The sequence below is a fragment of the Spermophilus citellus genome, assembly GCF_964194105.1.
Source record: "Spermophilus citellus genome assembly, chromosome: 1".
Taxonomy (NCBI): Eukaryota; Metazoa; Chordata; class Mammalia; order Rodentia; family Sciuridae; genus Spermophilus; species Spermophilus citellus.
In genome coordinates this window covers 164280879-164299181 of record NC_138182.1, presented here as the reverse complement: position 1 = coordinate 164299181, position 18303 = coordinate 164280879, and the positions used below count along the sequence as shown (strand labels likewise).

Here is an 18303-nt window from a genome sequence, read left to right as displayed (position 1 = left end):
GTTGCTTTGCTAAGGTTTAAGTTTTGTAATTTTATTCTTATTCTGTTTTGATTTTTGTAACAATATGGGGAGATTGAAATTTAGGCAATTCTTACCCTTCAGCAAATCCAAACTGTCCCAACAGATTTGTTTCATGCTTATAAAGTTTTATGACTCTAAAATCCTTATATTTTCACTCAACTCTTACGTAGTTGCAAATGGGAGAGAAGGAGGGGTTTGAGCTTTATTAGATAAAAACTGAATATGTAAGTACTATCTTTGAACAATCTAGTCTCAGAATTGTATGCATTTAGTGATTTGACTTAGTGAATAAAAGATCAGTTACTTGGAAAATGCCTACTTCTACTTCTCTGTGGAGAAAAGTGCAAATTTTGAAAGTTATAAAGGAAAAGCGAGGATAAAAGATTTTTAAAACAAAACCCACAATGGCAACTTTTAGTCATTTATTATTCCATATTTTTTCCTATTAAACTAAATAATATTTTTCTTTTTCAGTCCTATGACAATGGGCTGGCACAGGGAGCTGGACTTGAATCTCATGGTAAGACATCTTAAATGAATGTGTAGTTTCTTTTGTTTCTTTAAACAGCATCATGTTATAGCCAATATGAAAGGTACTATCTTTGAACAATCTGAAATTTGTCTCAGACCTTGATGTAGCCTTATTATCTTCTTTGTCACTTTCCTGCTTCTTTCTTTAGATACAATTGTACCTATTTGAAGCCTCTTGAGTCAACATTCATTAAGGGATCATTCAAACTAGTGTTCATACAATATTTTCTAGTGACTTATTCAAGTGTTAGCCGCACGAAAATATCTTGGGATTATTTCTTGACCTTTGTTAGAAAACAGCAGGTTATTTTCTCGGGCATAATGTTAAAAGACCAGACCAAAGAACATGAATCAAATTCAATGAAAAGATGAAAATTTGTTCCTTAATATAATTATCCATAGACATAGCCATAAAACATTTTGCTATTTAACATAGGTTTAATAACTTCATAAATAGTCTCTTCTCTCAAATTTTCCTCACTTTTGGCAGAAGTCAAATAGTGAGATGATAGTCATTAAGTTCGTCAGCACATCAATAGTTTTAACTCTCTGAAATTGAAGTTGCCATTCAGAAGTAAATAAACTTGCATTCTCCTTTTCTAAAAAGGAGTCGTCCAGATTACTCTTCATCACAGCAGGTTTTGGGTTTTTTTTAATTTGTTTTGTTTTGTTTTTAAATATGCTCATTTGTTGTCTCCATCCCTCTGCTAGCATAATAGAATAGGAAGAACAGATCAGTCTTTGGGCCATGATCCTGGCACCAGCTGTGTGACCTTGACTCCTCTCTTCAATTCAACAGAGTGGAAATAATTATCTTTCTTTAGATTATAAAAAATAAAGGGGAAAGTTGCTTGTAAACTGTAAAACATATATAAAAATTTTATATCCCTTGACCCCATATCCTTACATATCTCCCAGGATGTTGTGCTATCAGATATCTCCTCCTTCTCTTGCATCTTTACTCCTTCCTTCAACTTAGATATTTGTAGGTGTGTGTTACTAGGGGTATGTGGAGGACTATCTTGGATTTTCCTCTGAAATCATACTGTAATTTTGGCACCATAATTCTTGTGTGTATTGAAGTTATACACGATTGCTTGTAGGTGGAACTGGTGATAGATATACTAAGCAGCAAAGGCTCACTGGCCTAAGCACATAGAATCCCATCTGATGGCACTAGTTATTGCAAAAAGAGTGTTATTGCACCGCCAACAGGGAGATCAGGAGCGATAAGCTCAAATCTGCTTCCCTGGTCAGGTGGTAGGTATCAGAGAAATTTATAGGAAGGGAAAGGGAAGAAGCTGCTTACGATAGAATATCAAGGGGGAGTTTTAGGGTGCTTTGCACAGGTATAGATGGTCATCATGCCTCTTTATAGGTCACATGTTTCTTTTCTGGAGGGAATTATCTTGAGCTTGTGATGTCAAAGGTCATAACTAGAGAGCTGATTTCTTCAGCACATGATCATTCTTGACAAGCTGGTATCATACTGTCCTTGAGACTTATCCTACAGGAGAGAGCTTTGTTATTTTAAGACTTAACTATTTAAGTTATTTTTAACAAAGTTAAGTCTTTAATTTAAAGACTCCGTCCAGCTGGCACGTTGGTGCATGTCTGTAATCCCAGCAGCTTGGGAGGCCAAGGCAGGAGGATCATGAGTTCAAAGCCAGTTTCAGCGACTTAGCAAGGCACTTAACAACTCAATGAGACCCTGTCTCTACATAAAATATTAAAAAGGGCTGGGGATGTGGCTCAGTGATTAAGCACACCTGGGTACATTCCTGAGTACCAAAAAAAAAAAAAAAAGACTTTGTCCAGGAGGTCTTAACCAGTTTTCTTAACAGTTACATTGCTGGTTCATCCATATGATTTGTAGTGATACTAAGAGAAAATAGGCTGACTCTAAAAATTTCAGAAAAGATAGCTCACAGCTGTAATGCTCTTTGTAACACTCTAGCTGGGCAAACATTTTACCAGCACAGGAGACCTGTGGGATAGACACTTTTATTTCCAAGAAATTGGAATTATGTCTTCTGGGATATGAAAGAGGGTCTGCTCAAACATGATACTCTTGGAAGGCTCCTGTCAGGATAAAAATCTTCCTGAGGCATATAAGTCATTTTTTTGAGTTGGTTTGACCAGAGTAGGTTGTAGCCATCAGGATCATCAATGATGTGCTGCAGTTCATGCCAAAAAACTAATATCTGCCTTTTATCTATATGTTTGTCTTGGTAGGTTCGAGACTTAAATCCCTAGAAAAAGAGTTTCCTAATCAGAATGCCACAGTATCCTGATACATCTCCATAAATTGTAGATATTTTCAAATACTTTATATATTGTGAGGTGAGTGAGGCTGAAAAGAGTACTACCCTAGAGGACTTTGGCATAGTCTTTCTTCCCTCTTTCAGCACTATCTATGCTAGCAAATGAAACTTTTTCCTAAAATGAAGCCCTGCAATTTGCCAGACCCATCAGGTGATTGCTTTCTCCCATTTTTTTCTTATTGTTAATCTTTTTTTTTTTTTTGGAAAAGTGATCCAAAAATACTATTTGCTCATATTTGCAAATGGCACTTATTTATTTATTTATCTATCTATTTATTTATTTATTTATTTATTTATTTTGGTGCCAGGGATTGAACCCAGGAGCACTTAACCACTGAGCCACATCCCTAGCCCTTTTTTATTATTTTGAAACAGGATCTTGCTAAGTGCTTAGGGCCTTGCTAAGTTGCCGAAGTTAGCCTTAAACTTGTGATCCTCCTGCCTCAGCCTCCAGAGTTGCTGGGATTTCGGGCATGTGCCATCACATCTAACTTACTCTTTAATTTTCCATGTAAGCCTTCAACAACTTAAGAAGTTTCTCTTTTAAAGTTTATTTTTCAAATCCAGTATGTCTTGCTTATTTCTCATCTTCTGTTCTTTGAAGCATTGAAAATGTTTATCTCCCTGCTTGTTTCTTGAAATATCATCTTCTGTTTGTACAGCTTTCTAATTAATTGTATGTGGTTTCTTCACCATCTTTGTTTTTTCCTCATACCTCTTAATTTCAGTTCATCTTTCCTTTTTTCTTTTTTAACTTCCTTTCTTTAATAAAATTTTTTGGTTGTATAGATTGATGGGATTTATTGCAATATATCCATACACACACACACACACACACACACACACACACACACAGTAAATTGATCATATCCATCCACCCTTCCACTTTCTCCTAGCCTGCATCTCGTGTCCCCCATACACTTGCCAGTCACCAGTAATCCCTTTTCTTTCAGGACTTTTAAAGTGAATTTATCTTTTTTTTTTTTTTTCAGTTTCCATATGAGAGAGACAAAATACAATACTTGTCTTTCTGTGCCTGACCTATTTTGCTTAATAGTGAAATAATGTCCTCCATTTCCATTTATTTTCCTGCAAATGACAGAATTTCATTCTTTTCTATGGCTGAATAATACTCTCTGTGTTATACACACACATTACATTTTCTGTATCTGTTAATGAGTACCTGAGCTGCTTTCCTTTATAGCTATCACGAAAAGTACCACTATAAACATGGATATGCAGGTGTCTGCTTTATATGCTGACTTCATTTGCATAGTAGCTACTAGTTCACATTCCCTCTAGCAGTGTTATAAGGGTTCCTTTCTCTCCACATCCTTGCCAGCATTTATTATTTTTTGTTGTTAATAATAGCCATTCTAACTTGATGAGATGGATATCTTATTGTAGTTTTGATTTGCATTTCCCTGATGGCTAATAATATTGGGCATTTTTCATTTATTTTATTGGCCTTTTGTACTTTTTTTTTTTTAAGAGAGTGAGAGAGAAGTTTTTTTTTTTTATTTTTTTATTTTTTTTTTTTTTAGTTTTCAGCAGACAACATCTTTGTATGTGGTGCTGAGGATCGAACCCGGGCCGCACGCATGCCAGGCGAGCGCGCTATTACTTGAGCCACATCTCTAGCCCCTTTTGTACTTCTTCTTTTGTAAAGAGTCTGTTCAGATCATTTGCCCATATTTTTAATTTGATTACTCATTTTTTGTTGTTTTTGAGTTCTTTATTCTAATATAAGCCTTATGTCAGATGAATAACTGGCAAATATTTTTTCCCATTCTGTAGGTTCTCTCTTCACTCTTGTTTCTTTGCTGGGCAGAAACTTTTTAGTTTGTTGTAATCGTATTTGTTAATGTTTGCTTTTGTTTCCTGAGCTTTGGAAGTTCTGTTCAGAAAATCATTGCTTCTACCAGTATCTTTTAAGTTTTTCCCCTGTGTCCCTTCTAGTAGTTTCAGAGTTTCAGGTTTTACATTAAGGACTTTGATTCAGTTTGAGTTGACTTTTGAATAGGGTAAGAGATAGAGGTCAAGTTTCAGTCTTCTGCTTGTGGAAATCCAGTTTTTCTAGCACCATTTGTTAAAAGAGGCTATTCTTTCTTCAGTATATGTTTTTGGCATCTTTGTGAAGACTCAATTAGCGATAGATGTGTGGATTTATTTCTGGGTTCTCTATTCTGTTCCATTGGTCTGTTTTTATGCCAATACCATACCATTTTTGTTACTGTGACTCTGTAGTATGTCTTGAAGTCAGGTATTGTGATGCCTCTATCTTTGCTCTTTTAGCTCAAGATTGTTTTAGCTATTTAAAGTCTTTTGTGCTTCCATATGAATTTTAGGGTTGTTTTTTTTTTTCTAATTAGGTGAAGAATGTCATCAGTATTTTGTTGGGGACTGCATTCAGTGTGTAAATTGCTTTGGGTAGTGTGAACATTTTAAACAATATCCTTTCTTTTCATGAACATGGGAGGTCTTTCACCTTTGAGTATCTTCAGTTTCTTTCTTCCTTGTTTTCCACTTTTCATTGCATAGGTCTTTCACTTCCTTAGGTTTATTCCTAGGTATTAGGTTTTTCTGTAAAAGAATCTTAATATTTGCAAACAGCTCATTTGACTTCCCTCCCTTCCTATTTGTATGCCTTTTACTTTTATTTATTTCTCTTGCTTGGTTAAAACTTTCTCTTGTCTAGGTAAAACTAGTACTATACTGAATAAGAGCAGTGAGAGTAGGCAGTCTTGTTCTCTTATATCATATTTATTTATCAGAGGAAATGCTTTTCTCTCTTCATTGTGATGTTGGCTGTGTTTGTCATATATATATCATTTATCATGTTGAGTTTCAAATCTTATGTACCTAATTTGTTAAAGGATATTGAAATTTATAAAAGGCTTTTTCTGCATCTATTGAGATGATCATGTAATTTTTATCCTTTATTCTGTTCATGTAATGTATTAATATTATTGATTTATGAATGTTGAATAATCCTTGCACTACTGGAATGAAATCTACTTAATCATGATATGTAATAATATTGTATGCAGTTAATTCTGTAGGTTCTCTCTTCACTCTTGTTTCTTTGCTATGTATTATGTGTAATGAGGATTTTTCTGTCTATGTTAATCAGGAATATTGGTCTATAGTTATATTATTTATCTTTGAATGCTTCCTGTTCAGGTTTTGTTAACAGTGTAATGCTGGCCTTACAGAATGATTTTGAAAGGGTTACCTGTCTTTGAAATCTGTGAAATAGTTTGGGGAACATTCATTTTTTAAAGACACTAACATGAATGTTCCCCAAAGACAATTATTGGTATGTTCCAGTAGTGAAGCCATCAAGTCCTGGGCTTTCTTTGTTGGGAGTCTTTATTACTGATTCAATCTCGTTATGTGTTATTGATCTATTCAGACTTTTTATATCCTCTTGGTTCAGTTTTAGTAGGTCATATGTGTCCAAAATTTTGTACATTTCTAGATTTTCCAGTTTGCTACCATATAGTTTCTCAAAATAATCCCAGTGATCTTAAATACCTGTGGTATCGTGAGAGATTTTATTTATTTGGGTCTTCCTCTCATTTGTTTATTCTAGTTAAAGATTTGTCAGTTTTGTTTATTTTTTCAAATAACCAAATCTTTCAGTGATCCTTTATATTCTTTGAGTTTCTATTTCATTTATTTCTGCTCTGATTTTTATTTCCTTTTACTGGTTTTGGGTTTTTTCTTGCTTTTCTAAGATCTTGAGATGCATCATTATTTATTTGAGATCTTTCATTTCTTTCTTTTTTTTTTTTAATGTGAACACTAGCTGTAAACTACCTTCTGAGTACTGCTTTTGTATATCCTACTGGTTTGGGTATTTTATGTTTTCATTTACATTTGATTCAACTATTTCTCTAATTTCTCTTCTTAATGACGCACTGTTCATTCAAAACTGTGATGTTCAGGTCTCCGTTTATATGTAATTTTACAATTTCTCTTTTTCTGTTTTCTTTCCATTTTGATCAGAAAAGATGAGCATTATTATTTCACTTTTTTGGAATTTTTTAAGATTTATATTGTGGTCTAATATATTATCTATTTTAGAAAAAGTTCCATGCACTACTGAAAAGAATATGTATTTTGGAGCTTTTGAGTGGAATGCTCTGTAAAATATCTGTTAAGTCCATTTGATCTTTAGAATAATTACTCTGGTGTTTTTGATGTTGTTATTTTGTTTTTGGTCTGGATGATCTATTGGTGAGACACAAGGTATTCAAATCCCCCAGTTATTAATTTCAAGCCTATCTCTCTTCTAGGCCTAACAGAATTTGTTATAAAATTGGGTGGTACTCTGCAACAGCTAAGCATGGAGCCAATGTAGGTGCCCTTCAAAAGATGAATGGATAAAGAAATGTGATACATGTGTACACAATGGAGTATTACTCAGCCATTAAGAAGAATGACTTTGTGACATTTGCCCATAAAGGGATGGACCTGAAGACTATCAATGCTAAGTGAAATAAGCTAGTCCCAAAAACCCAAAGGTTGAATGTTTTCTCTGTTATATACAAGCTAACCCAGAATAAGGGGGAAGTGGGGAAGAATAGATATTCAGTAGCTTAGACAAAGGGGAATGAAGGGAAGGGAGCGGGTATAGGAAAAGGAAAGACAGTGGAATGAATATGAAATAATTTTCCTACGTTACACATATGAATATACCATAATGAATCCCACCATTTTGTACAACCACAAGAATGAGTTCCTAATTAGAATTAGATATATTCCATGCTTGTATAATTTTATCGAAATGAATTCCACTGTCATGGAATTCATGACATTAAAAAGAACCAATAAATAAATAAATTGGGTGTTCTGACAGTGCAAAGAGATTTGTAATTATATCTTCTGATGATTTGCTCTCTTGATCATTATATAGTAAACTTTGTTTCTTTCTGCTGTTTTTGTCTTAATGTCTATTTTATTGGGTAGAAGTACAACTGGTCTTGCTAGCTTTGGGATTCCATTTGCTTGGATATCTTTTTTCTTTCTTTCTTTCTTTCTTTCTTTTTTTTTTTTTTTTTGGTCCTTTGTCTTCAGTCTGTATATTTCCTCACTACTGAGTAGAGTTTCTTATAGGCATCATATTTGTTTTGCCTTATTTTTTTAATCCATTAGCCAGCTTGTCTTTAATTGGAAATTTAAAGCTATTTTTTATTCAGGGTAACTGAAAGGTATGGACTCGTTATTGACTTTTTTTTTATTTTATTCTAGTTTTATTTATTTATTTTTTATTAAACTCTGTGGTTTGATGGTTTACTGTGTCAGTGTAAGATTTATGAGTTCTTTCTCATTTGTGTATCTACTCTTCCAATGGGATTTATTCTTTCATATACTCTCATAATGGTAGTTACCTTTCTTCCTCTTCTGGGTGTAAGAATCTCTTAAGCATCTTTTGTAAGACTGATCATGAATGTCCATAGTTTATGATTATATTAGAAAGTATTTCTTCTTTAATTTTGAAAGGTATTGTTGCTAGATATAGTAAAGTTGGTTGGTAGTTATTTTCTTTCAGGACTTGAAATTCATCATGACCTTCCCGCTGGCCTTTAAGAAATCTGCTCTTCATCTAATGGGTTTGTCTTTAAATGTGACTTGGCGCTTTTCTCTTGCAGATTTTAGAATTCTTTTTTCTGTAATTTTGAAAGTTTGACTTCAATATGTTATAATGAGGTTCTTTTCTGGTCATGTTTATTTTGGATACTAAGGACCTCCTCTACCAGGTATCTGTGTCTTTCTCATGATATAAGAGATTTTCTGCTATTATACCATTCTGCTATTACATCATGAACAGATTTCCTATACCCTTAAACTTTATTTCTTCCTTTTCAGGTATGCTGATAATTAGATATTTCATCTTTTAATGGTTTCCTACAGATCTTGAGTGCTTTCTTCATTTTTTTTTATTCTTTGTGTCTTAATGCAATATTTTAAAAGGTCTATCTTCAAGTTCTGATATTCTTTCTCCACTTAATCTAATCTGTTGTTGAGGTTTTCAAGTAAATTTTTTCTTTTAACCAGAACTTCATTTCCAAGATTGTGATTGTCTTTTTTAGAATCTCTTTTTGACCGAATTTTTTATTTATCGACTGCATTATCTTCCTTCTGCTGTCATGTATTAAAAAATAAAATAAAATCGATTTAAAAATTATTTAACTTTTTATCTGTGTTGGATATCATTGAGTTATCTACGAACTGTTATTAGAGAGCTATAAATCATAGGAAGTGTCATATTACCTTTTTTTCATATCTTTTGTGCTTCTGTGTTGAGATCTGTGCACCTATTCAGATGAATTTCACTACTACTTTTACAGGATGTCCTTCTTAATAAACAGCTCTCTTCAGAAGATGTTACCTGGGATATTGGTTTGTTGTGTAATGTTATTTCTAGCTGGGTAGCATAGCTTTTTTGGTTGTGATTAGTGAGTTTGGTCACAATATTGTATCAGAGTCATAGAGACCCACTGTCTTTGCAGGTTTTGCAAGAGTGGGAACCCTCAAGGAATTCAGGCAGGTATTTGTTGGCAGCAGTGTGTATGAAGTGGTTAGTCTCACAATAGGAGTGGTGGCCCCATCAGGTGATTGGGGTTTCTTCAAGGCACTCCTGGTATTGGTTCTGTTACTTAAAAAGGTTTCTGTTACGGGATGCTCCAGTTGTGGTTAAAGGGCCTGAAGTGTTTGTCTTCTGACATTGGCATGGGTCAGGTGCTTCACGAGAGAGGGCAGGAGTCAGAACAACAGCCCCCTTCTGTGGTACTCATTCCCAGTGGTGTCAGCAAGGCATGATCAAACAAGGTACAGATCAACCAATGCAGAGGACCCATGTAGGTATAGTATTAGCAAAATGTGTGTTATTCCACTTTGCTACTACTGAGCACATGTGTGCATCAGACCTCAGATCTCTCCTAATTATGTAAGCCTGAGGATGGCATGGGGCTTTTCTCCTCCAAATTCTTTTTTTTTTTTTGGTGGGGGGTGGCGGGTACAGAGAATTGAACTCAGGGGTGCTCAACCACTGAGCCACATCCCCAGCCCTATTTTATATTTTATTTAGAGACAGGGTCTCACTGAGTTGCTTAGCACCTCGTTTTTGCTGAGGCTGGCTTTGAACTCATGATCCTCCTACTTCAGCCTTCCAAGCTACTGGGATTACAGGTGTACTTCACTGCGCCCAGCTCCCTCCAATTCTTTACCTTGAAGTGCCCACATAACTAGATCCTCTACCAACAGAATGACAACAGGGGGAAAAAATTCTTTCGGCTGAGAGTATCCATGTTTAAATGAAGTAAAATTTCTCTCTGGATTTGCTTGGGCTGAGCATCTTGTGGGTGGGGCATTGGTCACCCCTTCCCCCACCCCACCCCACATACCTTTCAGTTGTAGTGTCCACTAGGTGTAGAATGGTAGTGAGTCATGGCTGAAGCCCATTGAAATTCCTCTCAGCCAGGTGCCTGCTGAACCATTTAAGGTAGAATAAAGACAGTTCCTGGCCGTTTTCTCTACTAATCTTCTCAGTCTCTGTACCCCAAGAGTTATTATGTATGGTTTATTTGTGATTGCCACAGCAATCTTCTGTGGGTGCCCAAGTAGAGGACAATAGTGGACCTCACAGAGTTCTGTGCTGGGAGAGGGATAGCAGGATCTGTGGGGGCACACGTGCCCTCAATCCTGGCACCTGTGGGAAACCAAGTGTGATTGTGCTGTCTGATCTTCTGTTTCTAGAGGGTGGCACCCTCCACTGTTTTCTGAGTTATATCTCCTATTCCTCACCATTTGTCACTTTCAGCAGGTTTGTATCGTTTACTCCACTGAGCCAGGTCTGTCTCATAATCACCTGCTGGGGCAATGTAGTGGGGTGATCACAGGGTCCCAAAGATAGAAATATGTAGGAATTTCTGACCTCCAGAGTAGCCCTGACTTAAGCAGAGGTCTTTTCTCTATATGGCAAACATCAATGGCACCCTGGGAATTCCCAGGGACATATAATAGTGAATTCCTTCTCCAAAGTCAACCCACTGTGCAGACACCATACCTGTTTGTGTCTTTAGGCTATAAACCTGCCTTGTGCCAGCTGCTGCAGGAACAGAACTTGCTGGGACTGTCTTTCATCTTTATTTCTGGATAGGGGAGATTCCCCTCCCCCATGGAGCCAGGCTGCTAGTGCTGTGGTATTTTGTTTCTCTTATGCTCTTGTCGCCAGTCTCTGGATTTTACAAAGTTTCTACTCTTCTGATGTTGGATTCCAATAGTTAGTATCCCACAGTCACTGAACTTAGTATACAGCTACACACCTGTTACATTGGTTCTACTCCACAGAGGAACCAGGGAATGCTGGGTACCTCTGTCTTGCCATCTTACCCCTCCCTATCCTCATCTTTCTTATCTCAGTGCTTTTGTTCTTGCTCTTCCTAGTATACATTATCTTCCAATCCCATCCCATATACCCAGCATATACCTGGCCTGCCTTCACATCCTTCAGATCTTGGTTCAAACTATATTTGTTATAAGCCCCTTATTTAAAATTGTTAACCACCCACATACACATGGTCTATTTAGAATTGCAAGCCAATTATGTATACCCCATTCTTTTTTTTTTTTTTAATGTTTTTATTTAGTTAGTTTTTGGCGGACACAACATCTTTGTATGTGGTGCTGAGGATCGAACCCAGGCCGCACGCATGCCAGGCGAGCGCGCTACCGCTTGAGCCATATCCCCAGCCCTACCCCCTTCTTTAATCACTTTTCTGGCTTTATTTTTCTCCATATCACTACTATTTTATGACTGACCTGTATTTAACTGTTTATTGTCTGCCTTTTGCCTCTTAATTTGAGCCTTAGCAAAACATATTTTTGCCTGTTTTTTCTACTGATACATTCACCCAGCCTATAGCACGCTGGGCACATAGTGAAGGAGGTACCTTCATCAATCCTTTGCATTCATGACACCCAAAACTGTTTCCAAATCTGCATTTGTTGCCTCTCTGCTGCATGGTCCCCTTTCCATCTGCTCACCAGGCATGTCTTCTATCCTACCATTTTAGCATCTTACACTGGACACTTTGAATTATTAACTTATATTAATTGTACAGATTATTGGGTTTGACTGAAATTTCCATACATGCATACTTTGATTGTATCTACCTTCCCTGCCACCCCTTCTACCTGTCCCTTTCCCTTCCCTAATAATGCCTCTTATTACTTTCAGGTTTGTTTGTTTCAGGACTAGTTGGAGGATAAGAGAAAAGTCACCTACAAGTAGTTTTCATAAAAAACAGAAAATGTGTACTTGTTTTTCTGTGTCTGACTTATTTTACTTAACACAATGATCTCCATTTTGCATTTTTTCTTTATGATTGAATAATACTCCATTTGTGTGTGTGTATGTGTGTGTGTGTGTACACACATGTACACACTATCTCTTCTTCATCCATTTTTCTGCTGTCAGGTACCTCCACTGATTTCGTAACTTGTCAATGGTGAATAGTGCCACAATGAACATGGGTATATGGTATCGCTTTTGTATATTGACTTCATTCTCTTCTGGTGTGTAGCTAGGAGGGGTATAACTGGAACCATTATGCACTATTGATGGAATTATAAATTAATAAAGCCACTATGGAAAACTGGGGAGGTGACATTTATAGTCACCATCATTCTTCTCTTCCTCACAAGCCTGTTAGTGCTAGGCAGGAATGTGGAATAACTAACCACCAGATCTATTGATTTTTTTTCAGAGAAGCCAGCAGTCCAGGATTTGGGGTGTTTATTTTCTAAACTTTTTGGTTTCAATTTTCTGGCTAAGCCAGTTGTCATCCCCATAGGTCACTAATTTACAATCTCAGATCTATAGATTAAGAGCAATATTATTTATTAAGCAGGCAGTTACTGTTCTGTATTTTCCATTCATAATCCTCACACCAGCTTTCTAAGAGTAGGTATTTCAATAATGAGTTCAGTCAGAGAAACAAAACCACTATTAGTATTAAAATATAAAGGAGGGCTGGGGTTGTAGCTCAGTGACAGAGCACTTACCTAGCACATGTGAAAAACTGGGTTCAATCCTTAGCACCTCATAAAAATGAATAAATAAAATAAAGGTATTGTGTCCATCTACAGCTTTAAATTTGAAAAAATAATAAGGGATATATTATAGGAATACAATTTTACACAATTATGGAAGAAGATGGAGAAAAGCATACAGGGGGTAGTTAAGAGTCTGGATTAGAGAAAAGTTACCTACAAGCCATCATGAACACTGGCAGAGGTGGACAAGCCAGACCATACAGGGGAACCTAGAAAGCCAGATATCTCCACTGCCAGGGTATGAATATAAGTAGAGAAGTGTGGAGGGCTATTACTCCTGTATCTGGCCCTGGTATCACCAGGGCAAAGAAAGAAGAATTTGGAAAAATAAAGCCAGCACCTCTGCTTTTGTTGTTATCTCCTTCATCTACAACTTGTGTAATGACTGCTGCTTCATTTCTGCTTTACATATCTCAGATTTTTCTAACTTCAGATCATACAGTGAACGGGTTTCTGGAAAAATAATTCTTGCTTAACAAAGTTGAAAAACCACCACAGTAATTATAGTCAGTTTTCTTAGAGATTTTGCTATTCCAGAGTGACCCACTCAATAAACCCATACTTTCCCATCAGCACTGTCCTACCTGTGTTCAGGTCCCTTAGTTTAGTCCAGAACTCATTTTCCTTCTAGCTTTACAGACCCATGTGTGAATGATCCCTCCAGGCACTCTAGGCTTAGAGAAAATGTATTCTTTAAACATTTGCATATTTTTCAACTTTGCTAATATTCTTTTTCCTTTCCTTCTCCTTGTTTTTTTTTTCTTAATATTCAAGAGTTTGACGTTTCTATGCCTTATTCCAGTGTCGCCTTTATAAAATTCCCATTGTCTTTTGTCCCCATCTGCTCCCTTTTTCATGTCTGTAGCACTTGGTCCATATCATGTTTATGGTACTTTGATTTGCCTCATCTTTGCTGCTAGATTGTAAGGTAATCATGTTTTATTCGTGTCTTTCTTTGTGTACCCCTGTACATTATAGTTGTCCAATTGGCATTTGATGACTTGGTCATCCTGTATTCCACTTTGCATCACTAGCCTGGAATGTCAAATTCGGAAATTATCTGCTACAGTTTGATAATAACCTAGTTTCTTCGTGTGCTTTTCTTCCTTGTTCCCCAATAATTATTTATGTTTGTTTATTTTGTTTTCCTCTTCAGCTTCTCTTGTCCAACTCACTTAGCTATAGTTTGTCAGAAAAACTTAAGAGAGCTGGTGTGGTGGTGCATGTCTGTGATCCCAGCAACTCAGTAGGCTGAGTACTGGAGGATTTCAAGTTCAAGGCCAGCCTCACCTTAGTGAGACCCCTCTCTCAAAATTTAAAATAAAATAAAAAGGGCTGGGAATGTGGCTCAATTTTTAAGCACTCCTATGTTCAGTCCCCAGTAACCCCTTCCCCAAAAATGGAACAAAACAAAAAACTAAACAGACATATTATAACCTAGACCATGATCATCAAATCTGGTGATTCTAAATGATGTTCCTATGGTAGAATAGTTTTAGAATTCCTTAATGTGCTTTGAAAGAATTGGATTTAACTACTTTCTTAGGGATAAAATTGGTTTTTTTCTTTCAAGATTTATAATAGAAAAATTCAGATAAATTAATTCATGGATTTTTTATTTTTTATTTATTTATTTTAAACATTTATTTTTTAGTTGTAAGTGGACACAATACCTTTCTTTATTTTGTTTTTATGTGGTCCTGAGGATCGAACCCAGTGCCTCACGCATGCTAGGCGAGTGTTCTTCCTCTGAGCCACAACCCCAGCCCTGATTTTTTTTTTTTTTAAATCTCTGCTTTTTAAGCTAGAATAGAAATGTGGAATCTCTTTGTTCTTAATTTTATCTCAACATTCAATTCCGTTGAATTTATTTCACTTTACATTTTTCATGTGGTGTTTAAGTACAAAATGATGTACTTGTTTATGTGTCTTATTTATTTCATTTTCTCTAGCCATTTGATTGTTGACTACCCTAAATGACACATTTCAGAGGACATGGTTTCTTTTCAATATCTTAGTATATGCAAATGCTATAAGAATGCTTAAAACTGAGCTGTAAAACCTTATGCCAGCAAGTTAACCTGTAACTGTTAACACTGTTAAAATGTCAGTAGACCATAGAATGCAGAACTAAGGTCTGTAGTTCCTACTTCACCCTGCACCTGGAAGAACTGGACTAGATGTTTGTTAGGAGAAAACCTGTGGTTCCTTCCAACTGAAACATTTTATTACTGTGGTATTCTTCAAATTCTCCACAATTGCAGCATATCACTTCAGATGGCAAATTTTAAAATTATTTCACTTGGAAAAGTTTATTTTATTATTCGTTTACTTATGCATTCTTTAATATTCTCTTATTGTTATGTGCCTTAAAGAAGTAATTTTTAATGTCTTCAACTAAGGCAAAATGAATGAACAGAGCATAACCTTTCCTTAATGATTAAGATCATTGTTATGAGACATACTGTAGTATTACACTTTTAATGATAGTATTATACTCTTAATGATATAATCTTGTAGTATTGTGAAGTATGCCGTTTATTGACCTATGTAAGTTCTTATGCTTGTTTTTAATAATATTTCTTAATCTACTTATTAATGAGATGTTACTAGTTTTTGTTTTTTTCTCTACCATCTTCTAATGTTCTACTTTTAAACTACCACTTCAGAACTAGTTTTTGAGAATTTTATGTGAAATGAGACTTTTCAAATTATTTGTTTATAATTGTACATATTAGTGGGATTCATTATGCCATATTCATACATTTCTTAACATAATTTGATCAGTCTCATTCCCTAGTACCTTCTCTTTCCTCTCCTTTCTTCCTCCCCGATTCCACTTACACTTCTTTCCTGATTGATCTTCCTTCTAGTAGTAGTAATAGTAGTTGTTGTAATGCATTATGATTATATGTATAAGCAGGGTTCATTGTGGTATATTCATACATGGACATAGCATAATTTTGTTCACCATTACTTCAGTACACGTACCATCACTATCGCTTTTCTCTACCAAATTGGTCTTGCTTATTATCTCACAAAAACAAGAGACCCTTTTTAAGGGAACGTGGCTTACCTATTGGTAAATGAATTTTAGCTTGAAGCATAGACTTTGTAATAATTGTATCTGGACACTTAAAGCCCAAATTTACTTCTAGAGTTACCATTTCCAAAAACTGAGAAAAATAAAGTGTTCTTATTTTGAATTGTGACTGTTTTCATTAAAGAATCCTAAAAAGTAGTTTAGAGAGTAATACTTAACGTGCCTCTTTTTTCCTTTTGTTTAAAGACTATACACTGTCATTTAGAGGCTTTATCTTTAATAATAATACTTGAAGAAATTAAAATTAGTCATTGAAAAGGAAATATGATTGTTGGTTGTTTAATAGAAATTATTCTAAAGTCTTATGATAAATTTGTTTTGCTTTTCTGTTTTAATTCACTCAAGACTAGAATAGATCTCTCAACTAATTGGGGAAGATTATAAAGATTAAATAATTGTTACTGTCAGTTATTATCATATAAGCAAAATTCATTGTGGTATATTCATTCATGGACATAGCACAATGTGGCAGATTTTGTTCCCCATTATTTCAACACACACACCATCACTATCACCTTGGATTTTCTAGAGGTGATACTCACTTTTCCTTAGAGAATACATCCAAGATTTGAAAGTTAAGAGATGAGACATATTATCTATTTAAATTTTTGAAATTAATAAAAAATCACTAGGTAAAATTAGAATAAATTGGAAAATAAGTATTTTCAAATTGTTTGGAGTTAAACAAGAGATAATGCCAATGGAAAATGTTGTGTCTTTTCTAGAAAAGTACTGACTTCATTTCCTAAGGAAAGTACAGTCATCCTTAGTACAAATAGGGGATTGTTCCAGGATCTCTGCAAATGCTGATGCTCAAGTCTCTTATATAAAATGGTGTGGTAATTGCATATAATGCTTTCCTGTATACTTTAAATAGTCTACACTATAATACCTAGTGCAATGTAAATGGCTATGTAGTTTTTGTATTGTTTAGGGAATAATGACAAGGGAAAAAAACCTGTTCTGTACAGGCACAATATTTTTTCAAATATTTTTTATCTTCATTTGGTTACATCCATGGATAAAGAACTCACAAATATAGAACATTAGACTCAAGTGATTAGTTGGACAGGGACTTTGTAGCTCCAGATTTTAGTTCCAAATTTGCCATTAACCATGTAATTTTGAACAAATTTCTTATTCTGAGTCTTACTTTTTCTCATAATCAGAATGATTCTTGTAGCTTTAAATTATTTTAAATTCTCCCTGTTTCATCAAATTAACACTAAAGGCTTTAGTGTTTAGTGATTATTTTGAAATCAATTGTCACTTAAATTTTATTTCACTGTTTTCTAGAATTATTTAACCCTTCCCCCCCCCCCCAGGCATTTTGTACTGTTTTTATAGGTATCTAATTTGAAGTTTTTAGCATTGTGTGGTTTTGATTAACAGGAGGATCTACTTTTTGTGGCATTGCATCACTATGTCTAATGGGAAAACTAGAAGAAGTTTTTTCAGAAAAAGAATTGAACAGAATAAAGAGATGGTGCATAATGAGGCAACAAAATGGTTATCATGGGAGACCTAATAAACCCGTGGACACCTGTTATTCTTTTTGGGTAGGAGCAACTCTAAAGGTAAGAAAAATAATAAAAATGAGAAACCTGGACTTCATGTTAATTTAAAAATGTTTGATCTTAGTCATGTGCATTAAATGCTATTAAATTTAGACTACTGTTTTACTTGAAATTTTTCCATCTTATAAAATTCAAGTGATAGCAACTTGAGTCTATTACCTACTTAAAATTTAGTAGCATTTGTTATTTATCACCTTTCTAGTAATTACAGTGTCATAAAAAGACTTGTTATTGAAACTGACTAGAGGTCCACGTAGTCCAAGCATCTGTCTGAAAGTGGTATCAGTAAAGATTGTATGGAAAGTTACTAATATTAAATGGTTTTTCAAGGAATGAGCTGTGATTTATCTTTTTAAAGTCTTTCTGTTATTATTTTTGTCTAAGTCTTCCAAAACTCATTGACATGCCTCTTTTTACTTTTTGTTATTTAAAGACTGTATACTGTCATATATCCCCATCTTTACTGCCTTTTAATATATTTAGTTTTAATATATGAATTCCATGAGGCTGTTGAGCCAATAAATATCTGTAAGTTTTATGTATCTTAAAAATATCTTTTTACTTTTAAGAAGTATTACCTAGTTCCGATAGTCTAGAATCTAAATAGTCTGTATTCATCTTC

At 35.0% G+C, this 18303-nt stretch overlaps 1 protein-coding gene across 2 annotated transcripts in view; it reads left to right on the top strand.

Moving 5' to 3' along the window:
• PGGT1B (protein geranylgeranyltransferase type I subunit beta) overlaps positions 1 to 18303 on the top strand; it is a 59570-nt gene that overhangs the window by 32581 nt on the left and 8686 nt on the right. For both annotated transcript variants that reach the window (XM_081298214.1, XM_081298215.1), the window contains 2 exons: positions 496 to 541; positions 17497 to 17681. In XM_081298214.1, the coding sequence (XP_081154340.1) occupies positions 496 to 541; positions 17497 to 17681 (231 nt within the window). The remainder of the gene's footprint in view (positions 1 to 495; positions 542 to 17496; positions 17682 to 18303) is intronic.